This window comes from Meleagris gallopavo, chromosome 2 (assembly GCF_905368555.1).
Source record: "Meleagris gallopavo chromosome 2, MGAL_WU_HG_1.1, whole genome shotgun sequence".
NCBI lineage: Eukaryota > Metazoa > Chordata > Aves > Galliformes > Phasianidae > Meleagris > Meleagris gallopavo.
Window position 1 is genome coordinate 75,068,837 of NC_139405.1, and position 23,119 is coordinate 75,091,955.

General features: G+C 37.5%; 1 protein-coding gene across 3 annotated transcripts in view; it reads left to right on the forward strand.

Annotated features, from left to right (window-relative positions):
- RNGTT (RNA guanylyltransferase and 5'-phosphatase) overlaps window positions 1-23,119 on the forward strand; it is a 183,455-nt gene that overhangs the window by 59,926 nt on the left and 100,410 nt on the right. For all 3 annotated transcript variants that reach the window (XM_085217658.1, XM_085217657.1, XM_085217655.1), the window contains one exon: window positions 11,724-11,888. In XM_085217658.1, coding sequence (XP_085073784.1) covers window positions 11,724-11,888 — 165 coding nt within the window. The remainder of the gene's footprint in view (window positions 1-11,723; window positions 11,889-23,119) is intronic.

Genomic DNA, 23,119 nt, shown 5'->3' on the forward strand with positions numbered 1-23,119 from the left:
GAAACAAACTTCAGTGGCCTTATAGAAAGAGGTGAAAGAAACTGAGAAAATAGATTATGATTGAAATACATACTAAGCATTTGAGTCTAGATATCTATACAAGAAAAGTCTTAGGAAGAAGGAAAAACTGGGTCTCAGTGATTGGGAGAGATGTATATTTTAGTTCTTAGAGAAAGCATAGAAATAATTTCTCTTCAGGATAATTTTTTTTATGAACACTGATGCTTATCACCTGCAATTGCTGAAAAAGTCACTTTTTCAGAGTTTGTGATGGAATGCTTTGCTTTCATTTCTTTTTCCTCATTTCTGTGGCATGTACACGGGCTGCTTTGAAATTAATGCCTCCTATTTTGTGTTGGCCCACGACATCAGAGGAGGCAGATATTGGTGGTATGGCAGTAGAGGTTGAACCTTCCCCCCAATATTCTGTTACATTTTGATTTAGTGTGAGAAATGGCAGCAGAGGGGCAGTCTGATAAAAACAGCATCTACATGGAAGTGTGTATGGAGATAAGGTATGGCATTGAATTCCTCCACTTAGGAAAAATGGCACCCACTGACATTTGTTGACACTCACTGAATGTTTATGAAGACAGTTGGTGGATGTGAACACAGTAAGGTGGTGAGTGCCATTTCAGCAGTGGTGACATTGACAGTGGGTGACCTCCACTGGTGCGGATTGTTATGAGGATGACGTGCAGGCTCTTGCTTATTGCTGGCAAAAGTGGATAATGGTGGTGACTATCTTGAAAAATAGTGTTTTGTAGCTGAGAATTTGCTCTATGGTATTTTACTCTCTGTAGCTGTTGTAGTTTCTGTGGAAATAACTAGGAGACATTACTTTTGGAGCAACCTTTGTAGTTTCTGTAAGCTCATGGTAATGCCTGTTTTGTTACAAGGCATGCCAATGCCAGGAAAAACAAATGATTATTCAGGAAATTTCAAAAGATTATTTTGTTGTCATTTTCTTCAGTCTGAAACATAATGTTAATTATTATTAATAGAAACAGAAAATATGACATTGCTGTATCACTGCTTTCATCCCACGTGCTGAAAGCAAGCTCATAGAAAGGAAGATGTATGCAAGAGAAATAAACCAACCTCTCAGCCACAACTCTTTGAGGAAACAGCGATCCCTGCATTTTTTTTTTTTTCTGCTTTGCTTGGTTCTTTCCAATAAAAAACACAAACCAAATAAAACCCCAATATATATATAAAATCATCTCTCAAAACCCCCTTTTCTTAGAGGCTACATACCTCTGTAATAACAAATGAAACAGCATGTGGCTGTCTGGGTAGTTGGTACTGAAACTTCATCTTCTCTGTAAGTACATAAAATGGTCCCTGGCAGAGTTTTGTCCCTGGTTGGCTACAGTGCTCTTGAGTGATTCTCAGGACTAGTGTAAGATTTAATGTTATTAAAGGATGGTTTTCAAATTCTGAGATATTTTTTTCTCCACATTTATGTCACTGGTTATGTGTGGACTGTGTATGAATGAAATCAGGATTCTTTTTTCATGATCCTCTGAACATAAGAGGCTAATGGAATCATAGAATCGTTTGAGTTGGAGGGGACCCTTAAAGGTCATCTAGTCCTACTCTCCTGCATTGAGCAGGGACACCCACAGCTACATCAGCTCAGAGCCCTGTCCAGCCTGACATGGAGTGTCTCCAATGATGGGGCATCCACCACCTCTGGGCAACCTGTTCCAGTGCCTCACTACCCTTATTGTAAAAAAAAAAAAAAAAAAAAAAAAAGATTTTTTTCTTATATCAAATCTAATGGGACCTAACAATCGTTGTAGTGGTTAGTCTTAAGGAGTACAAAGTGAAATCCCTGCAATGCCTGTTATTTTCAGCTTCCTGATTTGTGGCTTTATGTAGATGAATGCATTAGTAGGTAGCTGTAGTTGTACTACCTCTTCCTGAATACCTGAATAGTTAGTAAAAAAAAAAAAAAAAAAAAAAAGTTCAAATTGGATGGGTAGCTCCAGGTGAAGGATAGTGACAACAGAAAAATTAGCAGTCCCAGACTAAATACAAATAAATCCAAGTTTCTGTTCATCAGAACTATTTATAATAGAAAATGTCTTCGTTTTCCAGTCATCTTTGAGACAGCTCTTCCTGAGATACCTTGTTTTGACAGGCTTTTTCTTAGATCATACTCAACAGCTACGTTTAGATGTATAAACACTAAACCCAAGCAACTATTTTATTTCCTAACTTAGTAATAAAAAGTAACGCTGGCATAATGTAGGGTTCTAATTAATGAATTCTTAGCAAAGATACCGAAAATGAGTAGTACTTCTTCTTTCCAGCCTTGGCCTTTAATTTTTAAAATTCTAGCCAAGTTTTCTTGAGACCAGATTGCAGTGGTAAGAATAGATCAAGTCCTTGAAAAAGAATAATTATTTTAATGTTTAAAAAGGAGATAGAGAATTTTAATAAATTTTGGAAAATTCTATGCATTAAATCAAGTCAAGATCAAAACTTTGCTATCATTATGCATAATAAAGTTGTAGCTGTTAGATTAAACGTATCACTGTAAACAGATACTGCGATCATAAATCATTCTTCATTGAACTCATGCATGATTTTTTTTGTTTTAAATCCTTGTAAAATATTACCATGTCCGAGTTTTCCTTTTTAAACCCAATTTTAAGGTGATGTAAAGCTCACAGTACAGGCTGTCTGTTCTTTATTAGTCGAGTAACCTTATCTGAAAAATACAAAGTGAAAATTCTGAGAGCATAATTCAGAGATGCAAGCACTTACTTGCATAATCTTTTCTGTTTACAAATGCATCTGACTGCCAATAATGACTTTCCCACTATTAATTTTAATTTCTCGGTCATATCTGAAATTAAGTTGAAAATACAGGCTTGAAATACTTATGTTGCTATTGGTACCCTAGAAAGTAGGAAAGCTGTTCATGTACTTACTCTTGCCCAGGCCCCTGCAACGGTGGTCTTTACATAATGTTCTAAAAATCTGTATGTGCTTCCTCATTCTATCCCAGCTAAGAGGTTTTCTGGTAAATGGAGTGCAGAGCATCTGTTTGGTCTTACCTCATGTTGCAGTCTGGTGTAACACAAGACAGATGCATTAAGATTGCCTTGTAACTTGCAATGTTCTGGTACCTCTAGAGCTTCTCTCTGATTCCCAGGTCTCCTGCTTGATTTGCAAAGTCATGCAAATCTACTCCTCCGTGTTTTGAAACACAGTTTATTGGGTGATGAGCAGAGACTGTAGTGCATGGACAGCTTGGCCAGATGAAGCTACAAGTTGTTATATGCTTGAGTATTTCTTAGGATATATGAGTGGGATGATGTTACAGAATGAGGAGAGCAACTAGTGGTGGCTTAGGAGGCCATGGAAAATGAAGCATCAGTATGATAAAAAGCAGTGCTGGGACAGAAGCTTTTGGGTCTATGGAGATGGATGAACAGGAATGTATATAAATAGTTGTCTTTTTCATAGTCTTTCCTATCTCAGCCCTGTTCCCTCTTCATCCTTTTCATTATTAGATACTGACATCTATGTCTCAGCAGCAAAAAGTGAAAATCTTTTTACTTATTTTGTAAACCTCTCATAGTTTGTGCTTTTTTTCCTGTTGTTCTTTGTGTTTAACAAAGGTAGATGTGTAACTGAGAAGTAGCATTGTTACATGTTTTTACATCCCTCTTTAGAACTTTTTTGCTATATTCCCTACGAAAAGTAAATTATTGCTGAAGAGTGCTGACCAGGATATTTTTGGTGTTTTTCTGTCCCTCATTCTGTATTTTTTATCTGATAAGCTGTTTACTATAAGGGACTGTTTTTTTTTTTTTTTTTTTTTTTTTTCCTTCATTGTGATTAGTTTGACAGGTGACTGTTTTACATTCTGGTTAGATTTTGTGAAATATGCATTTGATTTTTTTTTTTTTTTGCCTTTCCCCTGTGTCTCTGAGTTAGATGCTCCTTTTCCCAACCCTGGGGCACTACAAATTGCAGGTAAGGTAGTTTGTTTTCAACGATTGCCAGAACAGAGAATGCTTGGTGGAATATTATACAGAAGCAAAGAGACTCTATTAAATTTTGTCATGTCTTGTTTTTTTCCCGAAGGTAGTTGTTTCCATACCTTCCTGTGAAGCATGTCTCACGAGAACCCTTTGAATAGCAGATTACCACTGCTATAATTGTCAGTAGAAGAGGCATGAAGTGTTGCTCCTGGGAGAGATGGGGACAAGTAGTTCTCCAAAAGCAGCTGTAGAAGTTGCTATGGTATTGAATCCTTTATATTTTTCAGGTGTTTGGGTTCTGTAGATTTTATTCCTATTTACCCAGATGTGACAGCTCTTAAGCAAGGTGTAATACTTGCTAAGGCAATTACAGCATGAGACCTGAATGTTAAAGTTGCATTGTGAATGATAATGTTTCTGAAATACTTCAAACCTTCTTTACGGGGAATAAAGTCCATGGGCAAGTTTTTTTCTTGTTTGTTTGTTTGAAGGTCTCTTTAAAGAGCTTTTCTTAGTATTTTTTCTGAACTGTTTTGTCTGTCACATTTTCACCTGTAAAAACCCTCACTTTTTATTTGCAATATTTTTTTTTGACTTGTGTTAGAAACTGTAACACTAAATAGAAAAATTGTCTGCCTCACCTTGCAGTTTGTAATAGCCATTACAGTGAGAGCTGTCAAGTGGACTTGGACCCAACTTCTGGCTTAGGCAAATATTCACATCTCTCAGGAACCTGAGAATGATCACAACTGAAGTGTAAAGTGCTGAAAAAATTTATAGTTGAACAACTCTTTCAATTGCATCATTATTGCTAGTGAAGATTAATTATTTTCTTTCAAAAAAGATAATGTTTTTCCTTTTTTGCCTATACTATATGGAATCAGTGGGATTGTATTCAAATTTCATCTTATTTCCTTAACTTAGTTAACTTTTTAATTCCTCCTTCTCTATACTTTATCTGGTACTCATACTTGATATATTCGGCTTCTTCCTTGTCTCCTGCCTTCCCCTCTTCCTGCTTTTATGTAAAAGAAACTAAAGAGGAAACAAAGTTGTTAATCAGAAGGGTGTATTAGATCTGAAATAGATAAGTAAATAATACAAAATAGGGTTTCTGAGGGTGAAAGCAAGATCTCTCAAGTGTCTTTTGTTCCATTTTCATTATGTTTGAATAACCTGTAGGCTGTATTTCATTCTGGTTAGTATATTTCTTTTGTTTAAAACAAATATGAAGAAAACCACTTATTTTCTGAAATAAGTATAATAGCAATTAATCAGTATTCCTATTTGTAAGCATAACTATGCATGTAACAGACTAGGTATCTTAAAAGATTGGAATCATAGAATTTTTTGAGTTGGAAGGGACCCTTAGCAGTCATCTAGTCCAACTCCTCTTCAGTGAACAGGGACACCTGCAGCTAGGCCAGGTTGCTCAGAGCCGCATCCAGCCTGACCCTGAGTGTCTCCAAGGATGGGGCATCCACCACCTCTCTGGGCAACCTGTTCCAGTGCCTCACTACCTTTGCTTCCTCATATCCTATCTAACTCTCTTCTTTGAGTTTGAAACCATTTTCCCTTGTTCTATCATAACAGATCCTGCTAAAGATTCTGTCCCCTTCCTTCTCATGTACTTAAGTTACAGATCTTTTGCAAGTCTTCAGGAGTATAAAATCTACTATAAGCAGATGCTTAATTTTTAGTTCTATCATGATTTAGAAAAAGCAGGTGGTTCCCTTTCTAAGAAAACACTTGTGAACCAATGATAGTTGTAGTGATAATATAAATTATTTTTAGGGGAATTATGCTTACTGTAATGAGTAATCTTATTTTAAAGAAAAACGAAGTGATTTTTGTCCTAAAAACTGAATTTTACATTTTTTTCAAGTATGAAACACTCTGAACAATATCTCTTAAGATTTAGAAATTTTCCCATGGTTCCGTAACTCATGGGAATGGCGCTTCCTCATACAGATATCAGTGTACAAGCCATCAGTAATTAACCCTAAGAAGAGTCATGTGAATTGGTGGTGAAAAGGAAGAGAGTCTAAGGAGAGCAGGGGCAGAAACAGAAAATATTGTCTGTGCCACCTAGTAGCTGTCACAGTTAGTATGCCTACATACTACATGCATCAACAGCACTAGCAAAAGTCATAGGAAAAAAATAGAAGCAGTAAAGCCTTGTGTTCAATATTTTATTTTGCAGATAGCCTATATTCAATGCTAAATAAATTATTCAAAATTTAGATTCCCAAGGGAGGACAGTGTGAGATCTTTTTGTGTGTAAATAACCCTATGATGATGATGGAGAATCTATTTTATAGCTGTGGGTTATTAGAATTCCGTTTTTTAATTCTGTAATTAAAAATTGGAAGTTCATCAACTCCTTGAAATACTTGAGGGAGGCAGCCAGTCTAGACTAGAACATAATTCCTGCAGATTTTAGTCATTTGCATCCCAGTAAAATCTGCTGATTTGAGTTTTGTTTTTGAAGGCTCAGAAGGATTTATAAGGATTATAAAGATGCTGAATGAAACTACTGTACATGCAGTCAAAAAACGAATTGGACTAAGTTGCCTGTGTTTCCCAAATAGCTGCTCCTAAGCTTTCAGTGCCTGTCTTACAGCTGTGCTCTCAAAAGAGGTGGGTTAGGTGCTTGTCCTTGTTTTGACAGTTCTGCTGTTTTGTTCGAGTTATGTATGCTGACAATAAAAAGTGTGAAATAAACTTGATGTTTACTCGTGGAACATGAACTTCCTTCCTTTGTTGACTCATTCCAAAATGTATCCCCATGTTTTTCTGAAAAAGGAATACAAATCTGTGCGACTTGGTGTAGGGAACCTGCTTTGGCAGGGGATTGGTCTCGATGATCTCTAGAGGTCCCTTCCAGCCCCTACAATTCTGTGATTCTGTGAAATAGTTGAATACACGTCTTAAGTAATCCTTTTAATAGATCCGATTCCCAAACCATTTTTGTTCTGTACTAAATCGAAGCAATATTTCATTGTCTAAGCTGGCAACATATAAATAGTAATTATGTTTGTGCAGCACATTGCTTGAGTTGTTAAAATTGAAACAGTGCTTCACATACTGTACCTCATTGCCAATATAAATTTTAGAAACCATTTTGAAGCGGCTTAATTCCTTGCCATTAATGTAGCTGTTCTTAATATTTGTTGGTTAAATTTAGAAAAAACACATTTCAAATTCAATTTTCAGATTATAATAGTTGTCGCTCATTCTGTGTTAGAGAAGAAAAATGGAAACGTGATTCTTCAGTACATTTTAGTTCTCTAATACTTTTTTTGTCCTGTTTTGAAAACTTCAAAAATGCAAAAAAAAAAAAAAAACCAACAAAGTTAGATGATTGAATACAGTAATAATCTTATTTGGAGAATGAAACAGCACCTTCAGATTTGTTTTTATGTATAAGCTATGCATAGATATCTATCTGTATATAAAAAAAGGCCACATCTATGAAAGCACAATCAGAAGCAACCCATGCCAGACCATTAGTACAAGTATTAAATGCAAGATATTTGACTGTGAGGTCTTCAGAAAATGGGAGAACTAATAATGGGCTTTAGTTGGAAATGCAGATGTCAGCTGTGGGTGCCTGGAATCGTCAACAATAATGCTAAACACAGGGTAGGATTTCAGCCTGCTTGTTCTTTATTCTTCTCTCAAAATCATTAAAGCTAAGATAGTTGTGACATGTGTTCTGCTATGGCTCGATAAGTGAAGACGTGTGTGGAACGTATATGCACGCGTGTGCTGAATTATTCATCTCCAAGGTGTTTCTTTGGGGAGGCAAATGGACCGGACTGTGCTGGCAGGTAGGCTTTGAACCATATCTCATAGGCAAAGAGAGCAAATATTCTCAGTTTATCTTGGACCAAGCTGCTTATCAGCAGTATTCACGTTATTTTTCTTTCTACTACAGTTGTGTTGCAGAAGCCAGATAAACATCAAATTCTAATAGAAAGTATTTTTGTGGGATTTATCACCTGTGCACCTGTTTTTGTTATTTGTACTCCATCCAGCTAGGTGAAGGACTTTCGCCATGCAGCTCACCAAATTTACGAAGTTCTAGTTGCCACGGGGTCGGCCTTAAAGGCAGAATGGAGACTTCTGTCCGCTTCAGCAGCTGCTCAGAGGTGCTATGCTTTTCCTGAGGGAGAGGTTCCCCAGTGGGACATACAGCAGAAGTCCTGTTATCCTGTTGGACCCCTCTCAGTGCTACCTGCCATCTTCCTGTTGTGCTGACCTGGAATCTAAGTTACTCGCCAACTCTCATAGCCATAGAGCCAGCAGATTGTAACTTCAACACGACAGTCTCTGTGATCCTGATGGAGCACAGGAGCTACAGTTTGTCTGTTCTGATGCATCAGACAAAACCTGAAATTCATTCTCTCAGTATCCATGTAGAGGGATCCTGTTGGAACTGTAATTTTTTTTCTTTTAGCTCCTTTCAGCAAATACATCACCTTTCCCCAACCCCCTAAGATGAGAGATATTAACTGAGCTGCACGCTCAGTTTTTAATCATATATTTTGACATATTTCTCTTGTGGTGCACTAGGTTCTTGTGTGATTAATGGGTGTGGATTCAGTTGATAAGTTTGTCTGAAATACTGTAAATTTAAATTGAAAAGTTCAATCTTATGTAGCTTTCAAAGGTCATTAGAGATGTTTTACATTTTGAGATTGCATGGAGGATTGTGTTTAAAGTTGAGACAGTCTTTTTATGTGTCACATCTACTGCAAGCCCACTTTACACTATGAGCGACCTTGTAGTGTTATGCACGAAGTTACAACAGGTGGAAAAAAAAATCTCAGAAGAGAGGTTGGGTCAACAGATGACTCTTTCCTGAGGCTCTTCTAAATGATATTTTGCTCTGGAATGCATTTTAGTCTCTGTGAGGGGGAAGTGTAACTTTCTTGCATAAATGGGAAACACATGCTACTTGTTAATTGTGCTTTACTCCACACTGCCAGACTGACTTTAGGATGAAAATGTGTAGAACAGGAATTGCCATCTCGCGCTTCAGTAACTGTGCTGTTAGGCACTGCTGACCCTCATCCTTCTCAAAAAAAATAGAAACTTGCATACTGAAATTCAATCTCAAATGCTCAGAGTAATAAAACATCTGTGTATTGCTTAAACTCAGGGTCAGGCGCTGGAACGGGCTGCCCAGGGAGGTGTTCAAGAAACATTGAGATGTTGTACTGAGGGACATGGTTTAGGGGGAAATATTGGTGATGGATGGATGGTTGGACTGGATGATCTTAGAGGTCTTTTCTAGCCTTGGGATTCTATGATTCTATGAAAAATTATGAAAGCACTGATGTTTTGTTTTTGGAGAACTTCTAAATGTGTACTTTATACACTAAATATTCTCATCCTCTTTTGTCAAGATCTACAAATTATCTATTGTGGTCTGCATTGCTCTCCTACTTACTTGCTTATAGGTAGATTTACCACTTAAAGGTTTTGGGTCTGACTGTAATGCATCCATTACATATTAACATTTCTTGTGATTATGAGAATTGTGAATAACAGTAAAAGCTTTCCTCTCCCGGTCTTCTTTTTATTCAGCATGTCCTTGATTTAAAATTCAGCATTATGTTAATTTTCTTACCACTAATATGCTATACTTAGGTGGGAATAAATATTCCTTAACTTCTTAATTCTTAGTTTACTTCACTGATGAAGCAATTGCTTGGCAGCATTACTTGTGTTTTCCCATCTCATGTAATCTTGTGTCAGCCTAGCTCTGACCTCTATGTGATAGACCTTCTACTTAACAAGCTTTGGAATAAAAATACATGATTGACAGAGCTGCAGGAAATAATTAGTTTCAAATAACTGTGAGAAGCGAAAGGATTATTTAAGGGAAAAGAAAGTGATACAGCTCTTTCGTGGAGCATATGAAATCATCTTGGCTTTTAATTTAACTATGAAGGGGTTGAAATGAAGTCATTGTGCTAAAACATTTCTGAATGAATCATTGTAAAGAAACTCTTAAGAAACTTATCAAAGCTCAAATATTTGCAGTTAATTAGCATGTTTGCTCTTTCAGACCTCATGAAACATGGCTGTGTGGGAAAGCTGCCTTAGGGAAGGGAGCATGTCTGTTAGATTTTGCTAAAACCTAGGGAACGGTTAATAAATAATAATAATGAAATTGAAAAAAGCGATAATAAGTTATGTGAAATAAATCACATATTTTGCAGGAAAAAGATGTGCATTCTTCACCTGGTTGCTACAAAGGTCAGGGTGGTGGTGTTTCCTTTTGAGTTTGCAAAGGGCTTGAATCTAACACGAGTGTTCACTTTTTCTCTGACTCGAGAGACTTGCCCAGAACATAATCATTCTCTCTCTTAGCTTTGCATACCCCTTCAGGATGTCATAGAATGCTTGGGTTGGAAGGGACTGCAGAGACCATCTAGTTCCAATTGCTATGGTGTGAGCAGGGTTGCCCACTGCTAAATCAGGCATTAGATCAGGTTGCCTGGTTGTTTTTTTACATTTACCTGCTTGCTGTTCTTTCAGAATTCAGGTTCTATTTGTCACATTTGTCACATCACGCTTTCTGTCTTATAGATTCTCCTTCTCTTTCTCTTCTCACTGTGTTTTGTGTGGCTTGGTTTCTGGTTTTCTGCTCATCCGTCTGGTGGCTGTGATCTCCTATGCTCAGGGTGCACACACATCCCTTCCTGTGCTCACTGCCTTCAGCTTTTTGAAAAATTCTGGTATTGAAGCTGAAGCTCTTTGGGCTTATTCTCTGCAGACAGTGAAAGAGATGGTTTTCCCATGTTTTTCTGTGTGTGTGAATAAGGTGGCAAAATGAGGGATATTTATATATCATATAAATAATTTCCTGTGCTGGATATCCTTTGCACTAATGCTGATGTTTGAATTATATGCCTTAGTTCTTTGAAAGGGACTCATTGCTTTGAAACAGACTTCAGAATTTTTGCTCATTTTCACTGAACAACATCCACAGTGTGTTCTTGTCACCATCTAATGTTCAAAACACATTAAACTCCATTATAAGCAACTATCAATCCAACATGCATATTTAGAACACTTGTACCGACTCGTTCACTGCATCAGTGTGCAAAGAGTGATGTGAAATTGCTGCTTTGTATCAGTAGGACTGAACCATCACGTATTCTGTGTGTTTCTGCAGCCAGTATTTATTGCCATATTTTCCAATAGCAGCTATAGTTTTCTCTTTCCTGTGACAGAAAAGCTAACATTTATGTAACTATTCTTCTTTCTAAATAACACTGTGGTACATTTAAGCAGGGTTTTGCTTAACTGTGAAATGCATTGTTGTTTTGACTTTAAAAGTATTATGAATAAAATGAGCTGAATGGTTTCAGAAGAAAACTGTGTAGAAAAGTATGGAATTGCTATATAACCAAGGGTATTCAATTATTTAGATTTTTTGGCTAAATTTGCTAGCGTTCAGTTTAGTTCATATATGCTTGAATGCATATTGTGGGTTTTTATCCTTCTATGAACTTTGATTTCATTAAATCTCTCAGAACCTGAGACAAAGGCTTGGAAACCAAATGCATGGCAAAAAATGTGTGGTAGTGATTTGATTTGAATGTTTTTTGTGTCTGTATGATTCTAAATATGGTTAAGGAATACTTACTGTTCCAATAATTAACTAAGTGTCTGGTTTTAATACTGATTTTGTTAATTTGACAGGGACAGCCAGTTGGAGACTGTGATTTTAATGTTCGACTTTCATGTATAGAGAAAGAGATTATATTTCCACGGCATGAAAAAATGAAGACTGGTCACATTGACAAAGCACAGGAACCATTCAGTGTTCGAAACAAACCATTTTTTGACATCTATGCTTCAAGAAAGGTAAGCTCAATTTTAGGTTTTTATCTTAAGGTATGGAGGGTAACAATGCAGTGTTCAGTGTAGGTTTTCCCTACACTTTTTTCCTTTTTTAATTTTTTTTTTTTCTGTCTCTCTGCAAGGTCCTCTGCTAACCAAATGTTGAATTTTTATTTATTTATTTATTTTTTGGTGCTAAAGGGCGATTTTGGTTCTACCTATTACTTCAGAATTCCTCTTTTCCCATATTTAAAACCTATGTGAGTAAAACCTAGTTCTTTTATTTGGTAGTATCAAATGAAGATACAGAATCATCAATCTGAAATGGCTCCTAGCCTATGGGAATGCTAGAGATTTATACTGTTCACACTATCCTCTTTTGTATGTAAGAATATAACTTTCTGTTCTGCTTCCAGTCCTCATCTGGGGCTGGTATAAGAATCATGAGTTGTGCTTGAACTCCCACATGCTCTTCAGCAGTGATTACTGAGCCCATGTTGGTTAGCACCTCCACATCTTGCTTATTAAAATGCTGCCCCAAATCTTCTGAAGTAGAGCATATGACTTGCAAATATATATGTGAGTTTCTGTATTTCATTGTACACTCTGTTCTTCAGTAAAGTAGTATCATAACATTCTGTAAAATAGTTTTATTCTGTGAATTAACTGAATAATACTTTCGTCTAGAGTAACCCTTCTTTTGTCAGTGCTGCTGTTAGAAGGGGTGGGTCCCATATCTAACCAACACAGTGAATATCCAATTGTTAGCTTCCATTTGCTTTTGTCATTACCTAGAGCTTTTAGCAGGCAATAAGTCTTGCTCCAACAGGAGCAGTAGTGGAGTTTTGGCTAGTCAGGAGGTGGCTGAAAACTCAAAGTGATGAACATAAGTTGGACTTTCAAGTGAAAGTCTCGGGGAAGTTTGAGACATGAACAATTCTGTCAGAAGGTTGTATGCATAAAGTGTTTTGATGTAAGTGTTTTGATCACTTCTCTGATGTGTAGCGTTGTTTTTTGGATCATTTATATAACATAATATTGTCACCATTATTAATTTAATGTAAACTTTTCTTGGAGGTAAAAGGCTGTTTGACTGAGACATGGAATTTTGAGCTTGCAATTGAAAGGAACTTGTATGAAAGGAAAACGTGGTTTCTTCTATTAATTGTTTCTTGAACCTGTTTCTTAAACTGGAGTTCCACATCATTTAAATATCACAGGGAAAACATGCATGGAAACATTCCTAGGAAACTCTGGGTACAAAGCATCTATAAACAAATCTCTGGCAAGTTATATCTAATCATTATTTGACACATGAAATTGTTGACTGCTGGCAGCCTATCTGCTAAGAGCCAATTGCTGTCAGGAGGTAAATTTCAAAAATCATCAAAATATACTTTGTGCTGTAGCTTTGTGCAGTACAGCTTAGAACCAGCCAGAAGATGACTATTGAAAATGTCACCTCCTTCTCAAAAACTAGGAAAAGAAAATTAGGTTCAAGTGCTTTATTTTCCTGTCTAAATGAGGTTTCTGAATTGTCCATGTATTGGATTTTAACAGTTCTGACTACAGCATTTTTCAGTCAGTGTTGGGGCGATTGTGTTTTCTGGCCTTTCTCTTCTTAGGCAAATTTTCCATATAAATTCTTTAAGATAGCGAAGGCCTTATATTTGATGCTTTATTGTTGGACAGTATTGATGAGGAAAATAAAATACACAGGACTAGAATTTGCTTCGTGGTAGGTTTATAATTGCATTTGACATCAGTGTTTGGACATTATTACAGTATTTATTTTTTTCTTATATCTTTGTCTTTGACACAAGGTTTGATTAATTTGTGAATTATTGGGTGAAGAAGTTTCCTGGCTAGTTTTATAATATATATTTTTAAATGTTGCTACATACAACAGTTAAACATACGCAGAGAGAGCAGCAGGGGTAGAGTTACCCAGCGCTGAAGAGCAAGTCAGTTATTTTTCTCTTATTTTAATTATTTCAAATGTTTATGATTTACCTGCTCTATGCACATTATAGATCAAGTTGGTAAGAAAATAAGGCAAGTAATATCCTAGGTTAAAAAAATAAATCTTTTTTTTTTTTTTAATCCCCCCTCCTATTAGTTTGAATAAAATTCAGTAACTGCTTTACACACTGGGGCTATGTGGCATTCTTTTTCTTTCTCTGGTGCTTCCTTTTTTCTCTAGGAGTTCTGATGCTTTTTGTAAGCAGTGAATATACCTTGAAACAGAGATGGTGGTGACTTGGCAGTCTGAGAGCAGGGCATCTGAAAGTGCAAGGCACGGTATCCTTTAGTTTTTATGACTTAATCGAAACTTTCAAAATGCTTTACCTGAAGATAGCAGTAAGTCTGTGGTACGAGGTAAAACTGGACAAAAAAGGACATTTTGTGTGTTTGAGGTTCCTGTGCAGCTCAGTGAGCAAATTATAATCACCTTTAAAGTCATCTTTAAGGATGGCGATAGAGCACTGTTTTGCTTTCTGTGTTTTGGGTTTGTAATAACCATAGACATTTGTATCTTATTTTTTGTACAGTCTACTTAATATGTTTTAAACACTCTTTGTCCTGATTTAAAGTGACTGTTGTATAGTGAAATACGTTAACTGTCCTACTGACGTAACTGAAAACTGCTAATGAGGCTTTAAATACTATCGTTGTTTTTAGTAAGAAAGAAGTTTTTTGTCATTATCTATGTATTGTTTATATACCCTCTGATAACTATAGGGAATCTGAGGTAGTACTACCAGCTTTGGTGTGGAGTTGAAATGTTTAAGGGAAACCTTAACTGATTCAGAATTTATTTCAAGTCCGTACTTGTTCAAAATAATTGCATTTATAAAAATATGTTCTCAAAATATTTAGACTAGTATTATTTAGACTAATAATTATTGCTGCTCTTACTTAGATCAAAAATACAATTTTCATCTCATTTGTTCTGTGAACTTGATGAGTTGTCTGAGTCCTCTAATGCTCCTTGGGATAGTGATGCAAAGATGAGATTTTGTACTCATGGCAGCTTTGCAAAAAGAATTTTTAATTACGTATGGTTAGGGTAGACTATTGTTTAGAATTGTTGCCCTGTCCTGAAAAAGAAGTACTTAAAAATAGTATTGCTTAGCTGGAGACCTTTTTACTATGTTTTTTTTCAGTCATCTCTGCAACTATAGCAACAAGTGTACTCATAGCTTTGAACACCTCATTAGTGAAATGGAGAGAACAGGCTGGGTTTCTTCTGCATCAGTGACAGATGTCTTGATAGGGTTTACCAACTCTCAGCAAGGGGCTGAGAGAGCCAGGGAATCCTTCCTGGCTTCTAAGTCTGCTCATGTTTGGATTGACTCAGTGAACACATCAATCCATCTCCAGAGATGATGCCAATAAAATGAACACTAAAGGACAGATGAGTAGACTTACTCAGGTAGATCTTTTTCTTATATTTAATTTGCCATTTTGCTTGTTCTTCTTTAAAAACAGTGAGGTCCTTTCCTAGCAGAATCCTTTCTTGATCAGAGGTCTTTAAGAGACTTCTGCTTTTGAAATATGTTCCCTGGTCTCAGATTGAATTGCTCAAAAATAAACACTGTGTACTTTCTTTTCAGGGGATCACTCCCTCAGTCCTGTCTGTGAACAGAGTTAGCAGGTAGTGTTCCTAATTGAAAGCCGACGTTGACCGTTCTTAACAGCATCATGTATGAATAAATGAGTGTTTGTCTAGGTGGGTTGTAGGAAGAATACTGAATAAGGCCAGGACTCTCAGCACTGTATTTGGAAGTTCTAGCCACCTACTCTGCTATTAATTATACCAGTGTGGACTTCTGTCTGCATGGGTTTAGTTATTTTCAGTGAAGGAATCTCTTGAAACAGCAGTGAATCTTCTTGTGTTATATAATTTCTCAAATAATGAAATAGTTGTTAAAGTTATGGAGTTGGATCTGGTATTAACCAGATTTAAGAGTAATTGCTCTTTTTTCCTAGTCTGAAAATCAATTTTCAGTGAAGTTTGTGAAGTGAAAAGCACTTTTAAAGTTGCAATTATAAAGTACTATGATAAAGTTCTATGGCAACGTTTATCCTTTTGCCTTGCCCTTTGTTGTTAGTAGTAGATTTTGGAATTAAGGGCTAGATCTCTACAATGTTATCTTGAATGTTATTTTAAGAGGCTTTGATGGACTTCTGATTTTTAGTGAGATTGAAGTTGGATAAGAGTAAGAAAAGAAAGGGGCAGTCACCTGGGGTGGGGGTATGCTATAGGTTCTCCAAATCTCTGAAAGTTGCCGAACTTTGATACTGATGGAAGTAGTATCATGAGATTTGTATGCCTTTATAAACAAAGAGTCATTGAACAGTTTTGGTTTTTTTTTTTTAGTGTTAGCTGGGAACAGATACAATCTATGGGCACTTTGGCCTTTTATTGTATGACGAAACTTCCAGATTCTTTTAATAAGGTATTTATGAGCAATTTTGCCTATTTACTATTTGTCCTGACACTTGCATCATTTGTCGCTTTGGTTGTCCAGCTTGTATTCCTGGTATATATTAGTGTGTAATATATGTCCCATTCCACCAGCTCTTCCTCCCATCGTGTAAGGATGACAGCGGTTGGTGGAAGGAACTGAATTTAAGATTTCCTTGATGTTAAAATATTGAAGAATCAGAAAGGTTAATGCTTTTTTTTGCTGTATATTCTTAGTCTTTGAGCCTTAGCTTAGCTTAGCCTTCTATTTGTACAAATATTTTAGGACTTTCAACAGGGAGTTTATCTTCAATTTTTGAAGAGAGGAAGTACAGCTACATTGGGAAGAAAGAATTAAGTTCTTAGAAATTATGCAAATGTTTGGTTTTCATTGCCTAAGCCAATCTGCAATTCTTTTGCAAAGCTTTTCTGTGTGGGCAGGCACAGTCTGGATCATTACTGGAGCCTCATGTCTAGTGTCTGTGCTTTCTGATGTGGCTGGAAAAAAAAAAAAAGTTTCCTTTTTTGTGGTTCCATGGAGAATTGTGCTGATCACTCTCAATGGAACAATAGGGCTAAAGGTTAAACAATGATACCGGTCAAATGAACAACCTTTTCCAAATGCTAGCATGCTGCATATCAAGGACTTGTCAGTTCTCAGACAATTATCTGATCTTAAAATGACAGCTGGTCCTAGAGGGATTAAAGTGAAGGTGAGTAATCTCTGGTAGAAGATTAAATGGTCTTTCTGAAAGTTTTCAGTCAAACCTGTGAACTGACAGATCACTCACTTTGTATCCCCGGTTCTTTTTGTTTTGTGCTGTTTTTTGTAGAGAGGGTTTACTTTTTTTTTTCTTCAACATTTGGATTTTTATTTATTTTTGTAAACTGACATTGATGTAGTTAGAAAAAGCAGACTGTTTAAAAATGTTGTACGAGTAAGCGTGATACTTCTGTTGAGGTGGTATGCTTCAGAAAACCAAGAGGTTGTATAACCTTCTTTATGAAGAAGAAAATTAAGTGCGTGACTTGCTGATGTTGCTGTGAAATATTTTACAGGCAAGTGAGACAGTGATAAGCTAGCATTTGTGTGCTTAAAATTACACAGAATCACAGAATGGCCAGGGTTGGAAGGGACCTCAAAGATCATGAATCTCCAACCCCCCTGCTACATGCAGGGCCACCAACCTCCCCATTCAATACCAGACCAGGCTGCCCAGGACCTCATCCAACCTGGCCTTGAACACCTCCAGGGACGCGGCATCCACAACCTCTCTGGGCAGCCTGTTCCAGTACCTCACCACTCTCTCTGTAAAGAATTTCCCCCTGACATCCAACAGAAATCTCCCCTCCCTCAACTTAAAACCATTTCCCCTCTTCCTGCAGTTATCAACCCTTTCAAAGAGTTGATTCCCCTCCTGTCTGTAGGCTCCCTTTAGGTATTGAAAGGCTGCAATGAGGTCACCCTGCAGCCGCCTTTTCTCCAGGCTGAACAAATCCAGCTCCCTCAGCCTGTCTTCATAGGGGAGGTGCTCCAGTCCCCTGATCATCTTTGTGGCCCTCCCCTGGGCCCTTTCCAACAGCTCCCTGTCCTTCTTATATTGGGGGCTCCACACTTGGACTAAGTACTCCAGATGGGGCCTCACAAGAGCAGAGTAGAGGGGGACAATCACCTCCCTGTCCCTGCTGGCCACCCCTCTTTTGATGGAGCCCAGGATACCATTTGCCTTCTGAGCCACAAGGGCACATTGCTGGCTTATGTTAAGTTTTTCATTTATCAGGACCCCCAGGTCCTTCTCCTGGAAGAACAGGGCTGTTCTTAAGGACCGCTCCTTCCCTGTATGGATGCCTGGGATTCCTCCGGCCCAAGTGCAAAGCTCTGCACTTTGCCGTGTTGAACCTCATCAGGTTCACCCGGGCCTATCTTCCCAGCCTCTCGAGGTCCCTCTGAATGGCATCCCTTCCTTCAACTATGTCAACTGCACCACTCAGCTTGGTGTCGTCAGCAAACTTGCTGAGGGTGCACTTGATTCTGTCATCGATATTGATTGGATGCAGTACTGAAAAGGGCAGAATATGTGGGCATATCAGCTCTGAGTTCAGACAGGAATAAGTTAATTCAAAACTGACTGTAAATGACCACCAAGTGGCCTGTGGACAAAAAACTGGTGAAGGTCTGCAGACATGGGGTAGAATCTTTAAGGACACAGTGGGTAGGGATGGCTGAAGTGTATATTGTATCTGTATTGGAGACTTTGAATCCTGTATCTGGGTGGAGGGAGAATGTTTCCATCTGGGGCATTTTTTATGCCAAAAAGACTTATTTCCTCTGGTTTTATTTTTATTTTCTATGCCTGCAGGAGTAGCATGTTCAGCTCAACTTTCAGTCCTGTGCTTCCTCATCGATGCTATCGATGCCTGCTAGCAGGCACTCATCGATGTCTGGCCTACACCATAGTCCTTTCTCCATCTGTTTGGTTCCAGCTTTCTGGCCTATCATCTCGTCTCCTTTAAATGATCTTCTAAACCCTCTCACCTCTACTTCTTTGTTTGTATTTGCTTTTATTTCTTTACTCTGTAATTTCTTAATCTCTTTGTCCTTTTACATCTCCTGTAACATTGCCTTACTCCGTTCATAGTTGTTTTTGTGCTGGTGGTCATTCTCACTGAAATCATCACAGTGCTCTTCTTCCTGTAAATGCAAGTAACGACTGACCTGATAAACCTGGTACACAAGTAGTGAGTAAGATGCTTGAATTATGTACCTGTGTTAGGATACAGAGTTTTCAGTTGGCAGCTGTTCCTGAATCCCAGCATATTTTTCAAAATGATCTGTCCTATGAAATTTGAAGGTAAGGGCAATGAACCAGATGAAATGAAAGCTTAGTAAATTTTGTAAAATGAAATAAATGATTGTACAATTACTCTTGAGCTTGGATGCAGATTGCTAGCACTTCCAATTTAGAGCTTGAACTGAGATATTTCATGCAACCAGCTGCAGCACTGGCATGATGTGTGTACTGCTTGGTAAATGTAATTTCTGGATGTAAGAGCATGAGGATAAGCAGGAACAATTCAGGCCAGGATTGGTGGGGTGCCCAGCTGTCTCTGAGGGTTTCTCCACGCTCTGTGGTGCAGGGAAGCTGCTGTTTTTTCTGTTTGAGATTGCATGAGTCTACAGTTTAGGGCTTTGTCACCAGTGCTTGAGAATTCATTAACTCTGCATAGCTGATTTAGACTACCTCTGGTGATGTTGAGTATAGACATATATTTGCTGATCCTTAATTAGTTGAAGGAAGTTGGTCAGGCAGACGTTGTTTTACATGATGAACTGTTTGTTTACAGAGTCATAGAATAGAATCATAGAATCATCAAAGTTGGAAAAAGACCTCACGTCATCTAAACAACCGTACGCTTACCACCAATACTGCCCACTAAACCATATTCCTTAGTACCACTTCTACATGTTTCATTTGGCACAGTGAGCAAATGGCTGATTACCCAGTGCTGTCTATCTGTGCCACTTTTTGTAGTTTTGGATGTCAGTTCAATATAGAAGCTTGTGGGTTATATCTCCCCTAGGAAACCTGCTTAGTCCAGGCAAATCCTTCTGTGAAGGTTGAGGTGAGGGAAAGGCTTCTTTTAGAGGTTTATGTAGCTCCAGAAGCTTGGCTTCCCTGGTAGATGATTAACTGTGATCTCTTTGCTCAAGGAATGCCACTATCCGGAGCCAGGCATTCCAGGTTTACACCAAAAGGTGCTCCATCATCCAAAAAAAATATTATTAATGTATGACTAACTTTTAGCCTTCTTGTTCTGATGGAGTCATTTGAGGAGACCTATTTATGAACAAGAATCTGTGTTCATTTCCTGGAGTTAACAGAAGGATTAAGCTACTTGCTTTGGATTATTATTATTTGTGATGTTGAAGATTAATATTTCAGCACAGAATAATGTGGGTTGGAGAAAAGGTGAAATGGGTTTTTTGCTTTTGATTTAAGAAATTATTCATGCATTAGTTATATTTTTCCAGGAAATGATCTGGTGAAGTTAAAACAAACAGTCTTGAATATTTTCGTGAAGGATTATTTTCATAAAAAGTGGTCCATGCTAGTGGTACAAATTAAATTAATATAGCATAATTCAGATGTGAAATATATAATTCTGGCTTTTGAAGCTGTTGTGTGGGAAAGAAAACAAAATTTGCAGAAAAGTCAACATATATGGATGAAGCATTATACTTTTTGCACATTGTAAGGTTAAACGTCCGAATAGGACATGCTCCGTTTTTGACATTTTAGCATCAACTTTAAATGGTTTAAAACTTTTATAAATGACTTTTTTTTTCTGTATTTTGGGCAATGGAAAATCATATACCTTTCTAAGTAGAAAAAATACTTACAGGTATTTAGCAGCAATTTCTATTTTCAGTTTTGTGTTTTATTCTGAAACAGAAAAAAATGCAAATCCGTTTGGACCTAATTGCCAGTTGGTATCCCAGTATGGGCAATTGAATTGGTGCATTTGAAATCTTCTGAATTAGAGGACTCAGCTGTGGTGACTAAGTGGGTCACTCTACACATTAATTGAAGGGCAACTGTTTAATATTGCCCGTTGTACCTCTTCACAGCCTGTCACTTTCCAAACTGCCTCCTGGCAATAGCGCTCCACAGGGAAGCCATCAGCCTCCTTGTATTGGAAGGATTTTCAAGGGACGTGTGCTTAATTTGGATAAAATGAGTGAAAGCACAAAGAAATTTGTAAGCTGAGGATGAAATTTAAAACAATTTTATGTGATATAAGATTGTAAGACATCCCTGCTAGCTCCTTCATTTCTTGTGGTATGCCCAGTTTCAGGGAAAAAAAAATCCTGTATGAAATTTATCTTTTTTTTTTTTAATACTAAGAACTACTAAATTGTAGTGTTTTATTCTTAAGGCCATAACATGGCAAGTCTTAATTCAACTTCATAGCAAACTAAGCCCTTATGTGCCATTGCATAGCAGAAAGATCAGTTGTTTTTAAATATCCGAGATACAGTGGTAACAATATTTTGTGTTAAAATCACTGTGTTGAGGCCTGGTGGAATACAGTATCTGGGTTTGAATCAGGCATTATAGTAGTAAAGGTGCACAGATTTTGTTTTCTTAAGTATACATTTTATAGCTAATTGAATTATTGTGTGTACACGCTTGCATAATTGGCATTGTTCGTGAGTCTTAGTGGAAATGCCTAATAAAACATGATCCTTAATTATCTGATTTAATTAAAACATGCCTATCTAAGTCCTTGACAACCAGAGACCAGATTATGCTATAGCAGTTTATGCAGGGGCTAGATGACAAATAAATGCTATCAGACTTACAACATTTGAAAATCATTTAGAGCATGAATGTACTTTGCCATATTTGTAAGGTCTCCTACTCAGCTCAATGTCTGTTTCTTTTGATGTCAGAAGAACTTTGGTCGGTGTTATATTTGATCAAAACCAGAGAGGAGCTTCCTAGCATTAGTGGGTAGAATCTTGTTCTGTGGAGGATGTAGGATTACGAAGACTTTATAGTGTCTCTGCCATCCATACAGTAACATATTTATAAACAGACCTAAGAATTGCTGGTGGCACCTTCTAACTCCTATGGGATTCTAGTTTCAGGCAGGTATACGTACAATTCCTGGCAGTTATCACTCAGGGATGATGGTGATTGGAGGGGAAAAGGATGTGGACAAAGTCCCAATCCTTAAAAGAAGAAACTGATGGTACATTGCAAACATTGCAAGTCGGAATAGAAAATTGGAAAGAGCAGAGTAACTTAAACAGTTACGCTGTGCTCTGTTTCTTCATCAGGTAAAATAAACATGAAAGCTTATTGCTGTTTAGCCATAGTATTCCCTCTTAGCCTTGAAAAATCCATGTTTATCCCATTTTGAGGCTACCACAAAAGTCAATTAAACTTTCTTGTAGCAGCCTATTTCTCTTATTTGAAAGAAGCATTTGAAAACATCTTAGGTAATTGATGTCAATTTCTCAATTGTGCTTCTGAGAAGAGATTGACAGCGAGAAATGCCTAATGCTTATTTTGAATTCAGTAATGCAGATGTGCTGTCAAATCAAGCATTAACACGCATAGCACTCTTGTTATTCTTGGGTATTGTTTTGAATATATTAGGTGCATGACCTTTGGATTTGCTCAAGCAGAAGCAGCAAACTGCTGATAGCTCAGTGGGACTCTTCTTGTGGTGTTCTCTCTACCTCTTTGCAGAATGTCCGTGTTCAAATAGTAAGGAACAAAGCATACGGCCACCATTAGTAGCATCCTTGCAGATGACAGTTAATAAATCAGTTGTAAAACCAAAACCGGATTAAAACAATAGATAAAACCATCAAACTTGGTTCCCTTCCCCCACTGCAGTTTGTTTTAGTGTTGTTCACTGCAGCATTTTTTCCCATGCGGGTGGATAATGAACTCAACATAATGTGGTGGTTTCACCTTTTCACTGTCAGAGGTTGCAATCCCATTGCAGACTGCAGTAACATTTAGCTAATTTTCTGGCTGGAAGTGGCTTTTCCTTGCATCTTTTAGAGAGCTACTAGAGAAGATTAAGAAGCAGGTTTCCAGTGACATGTATGATTTCTCTTAAGTCCTCTGTGACAAAAGCAGATAACACTCTTCTGTGAAACTAGCAGCAGTTCTAACGGGGGCTGGGAAGGTACTAAGCATCCAGTGGAGGGGTGGTGGGGGAGGTGGTGCTTGTTTTTGCTGGGAGTTGCCTCAATGATGGACAT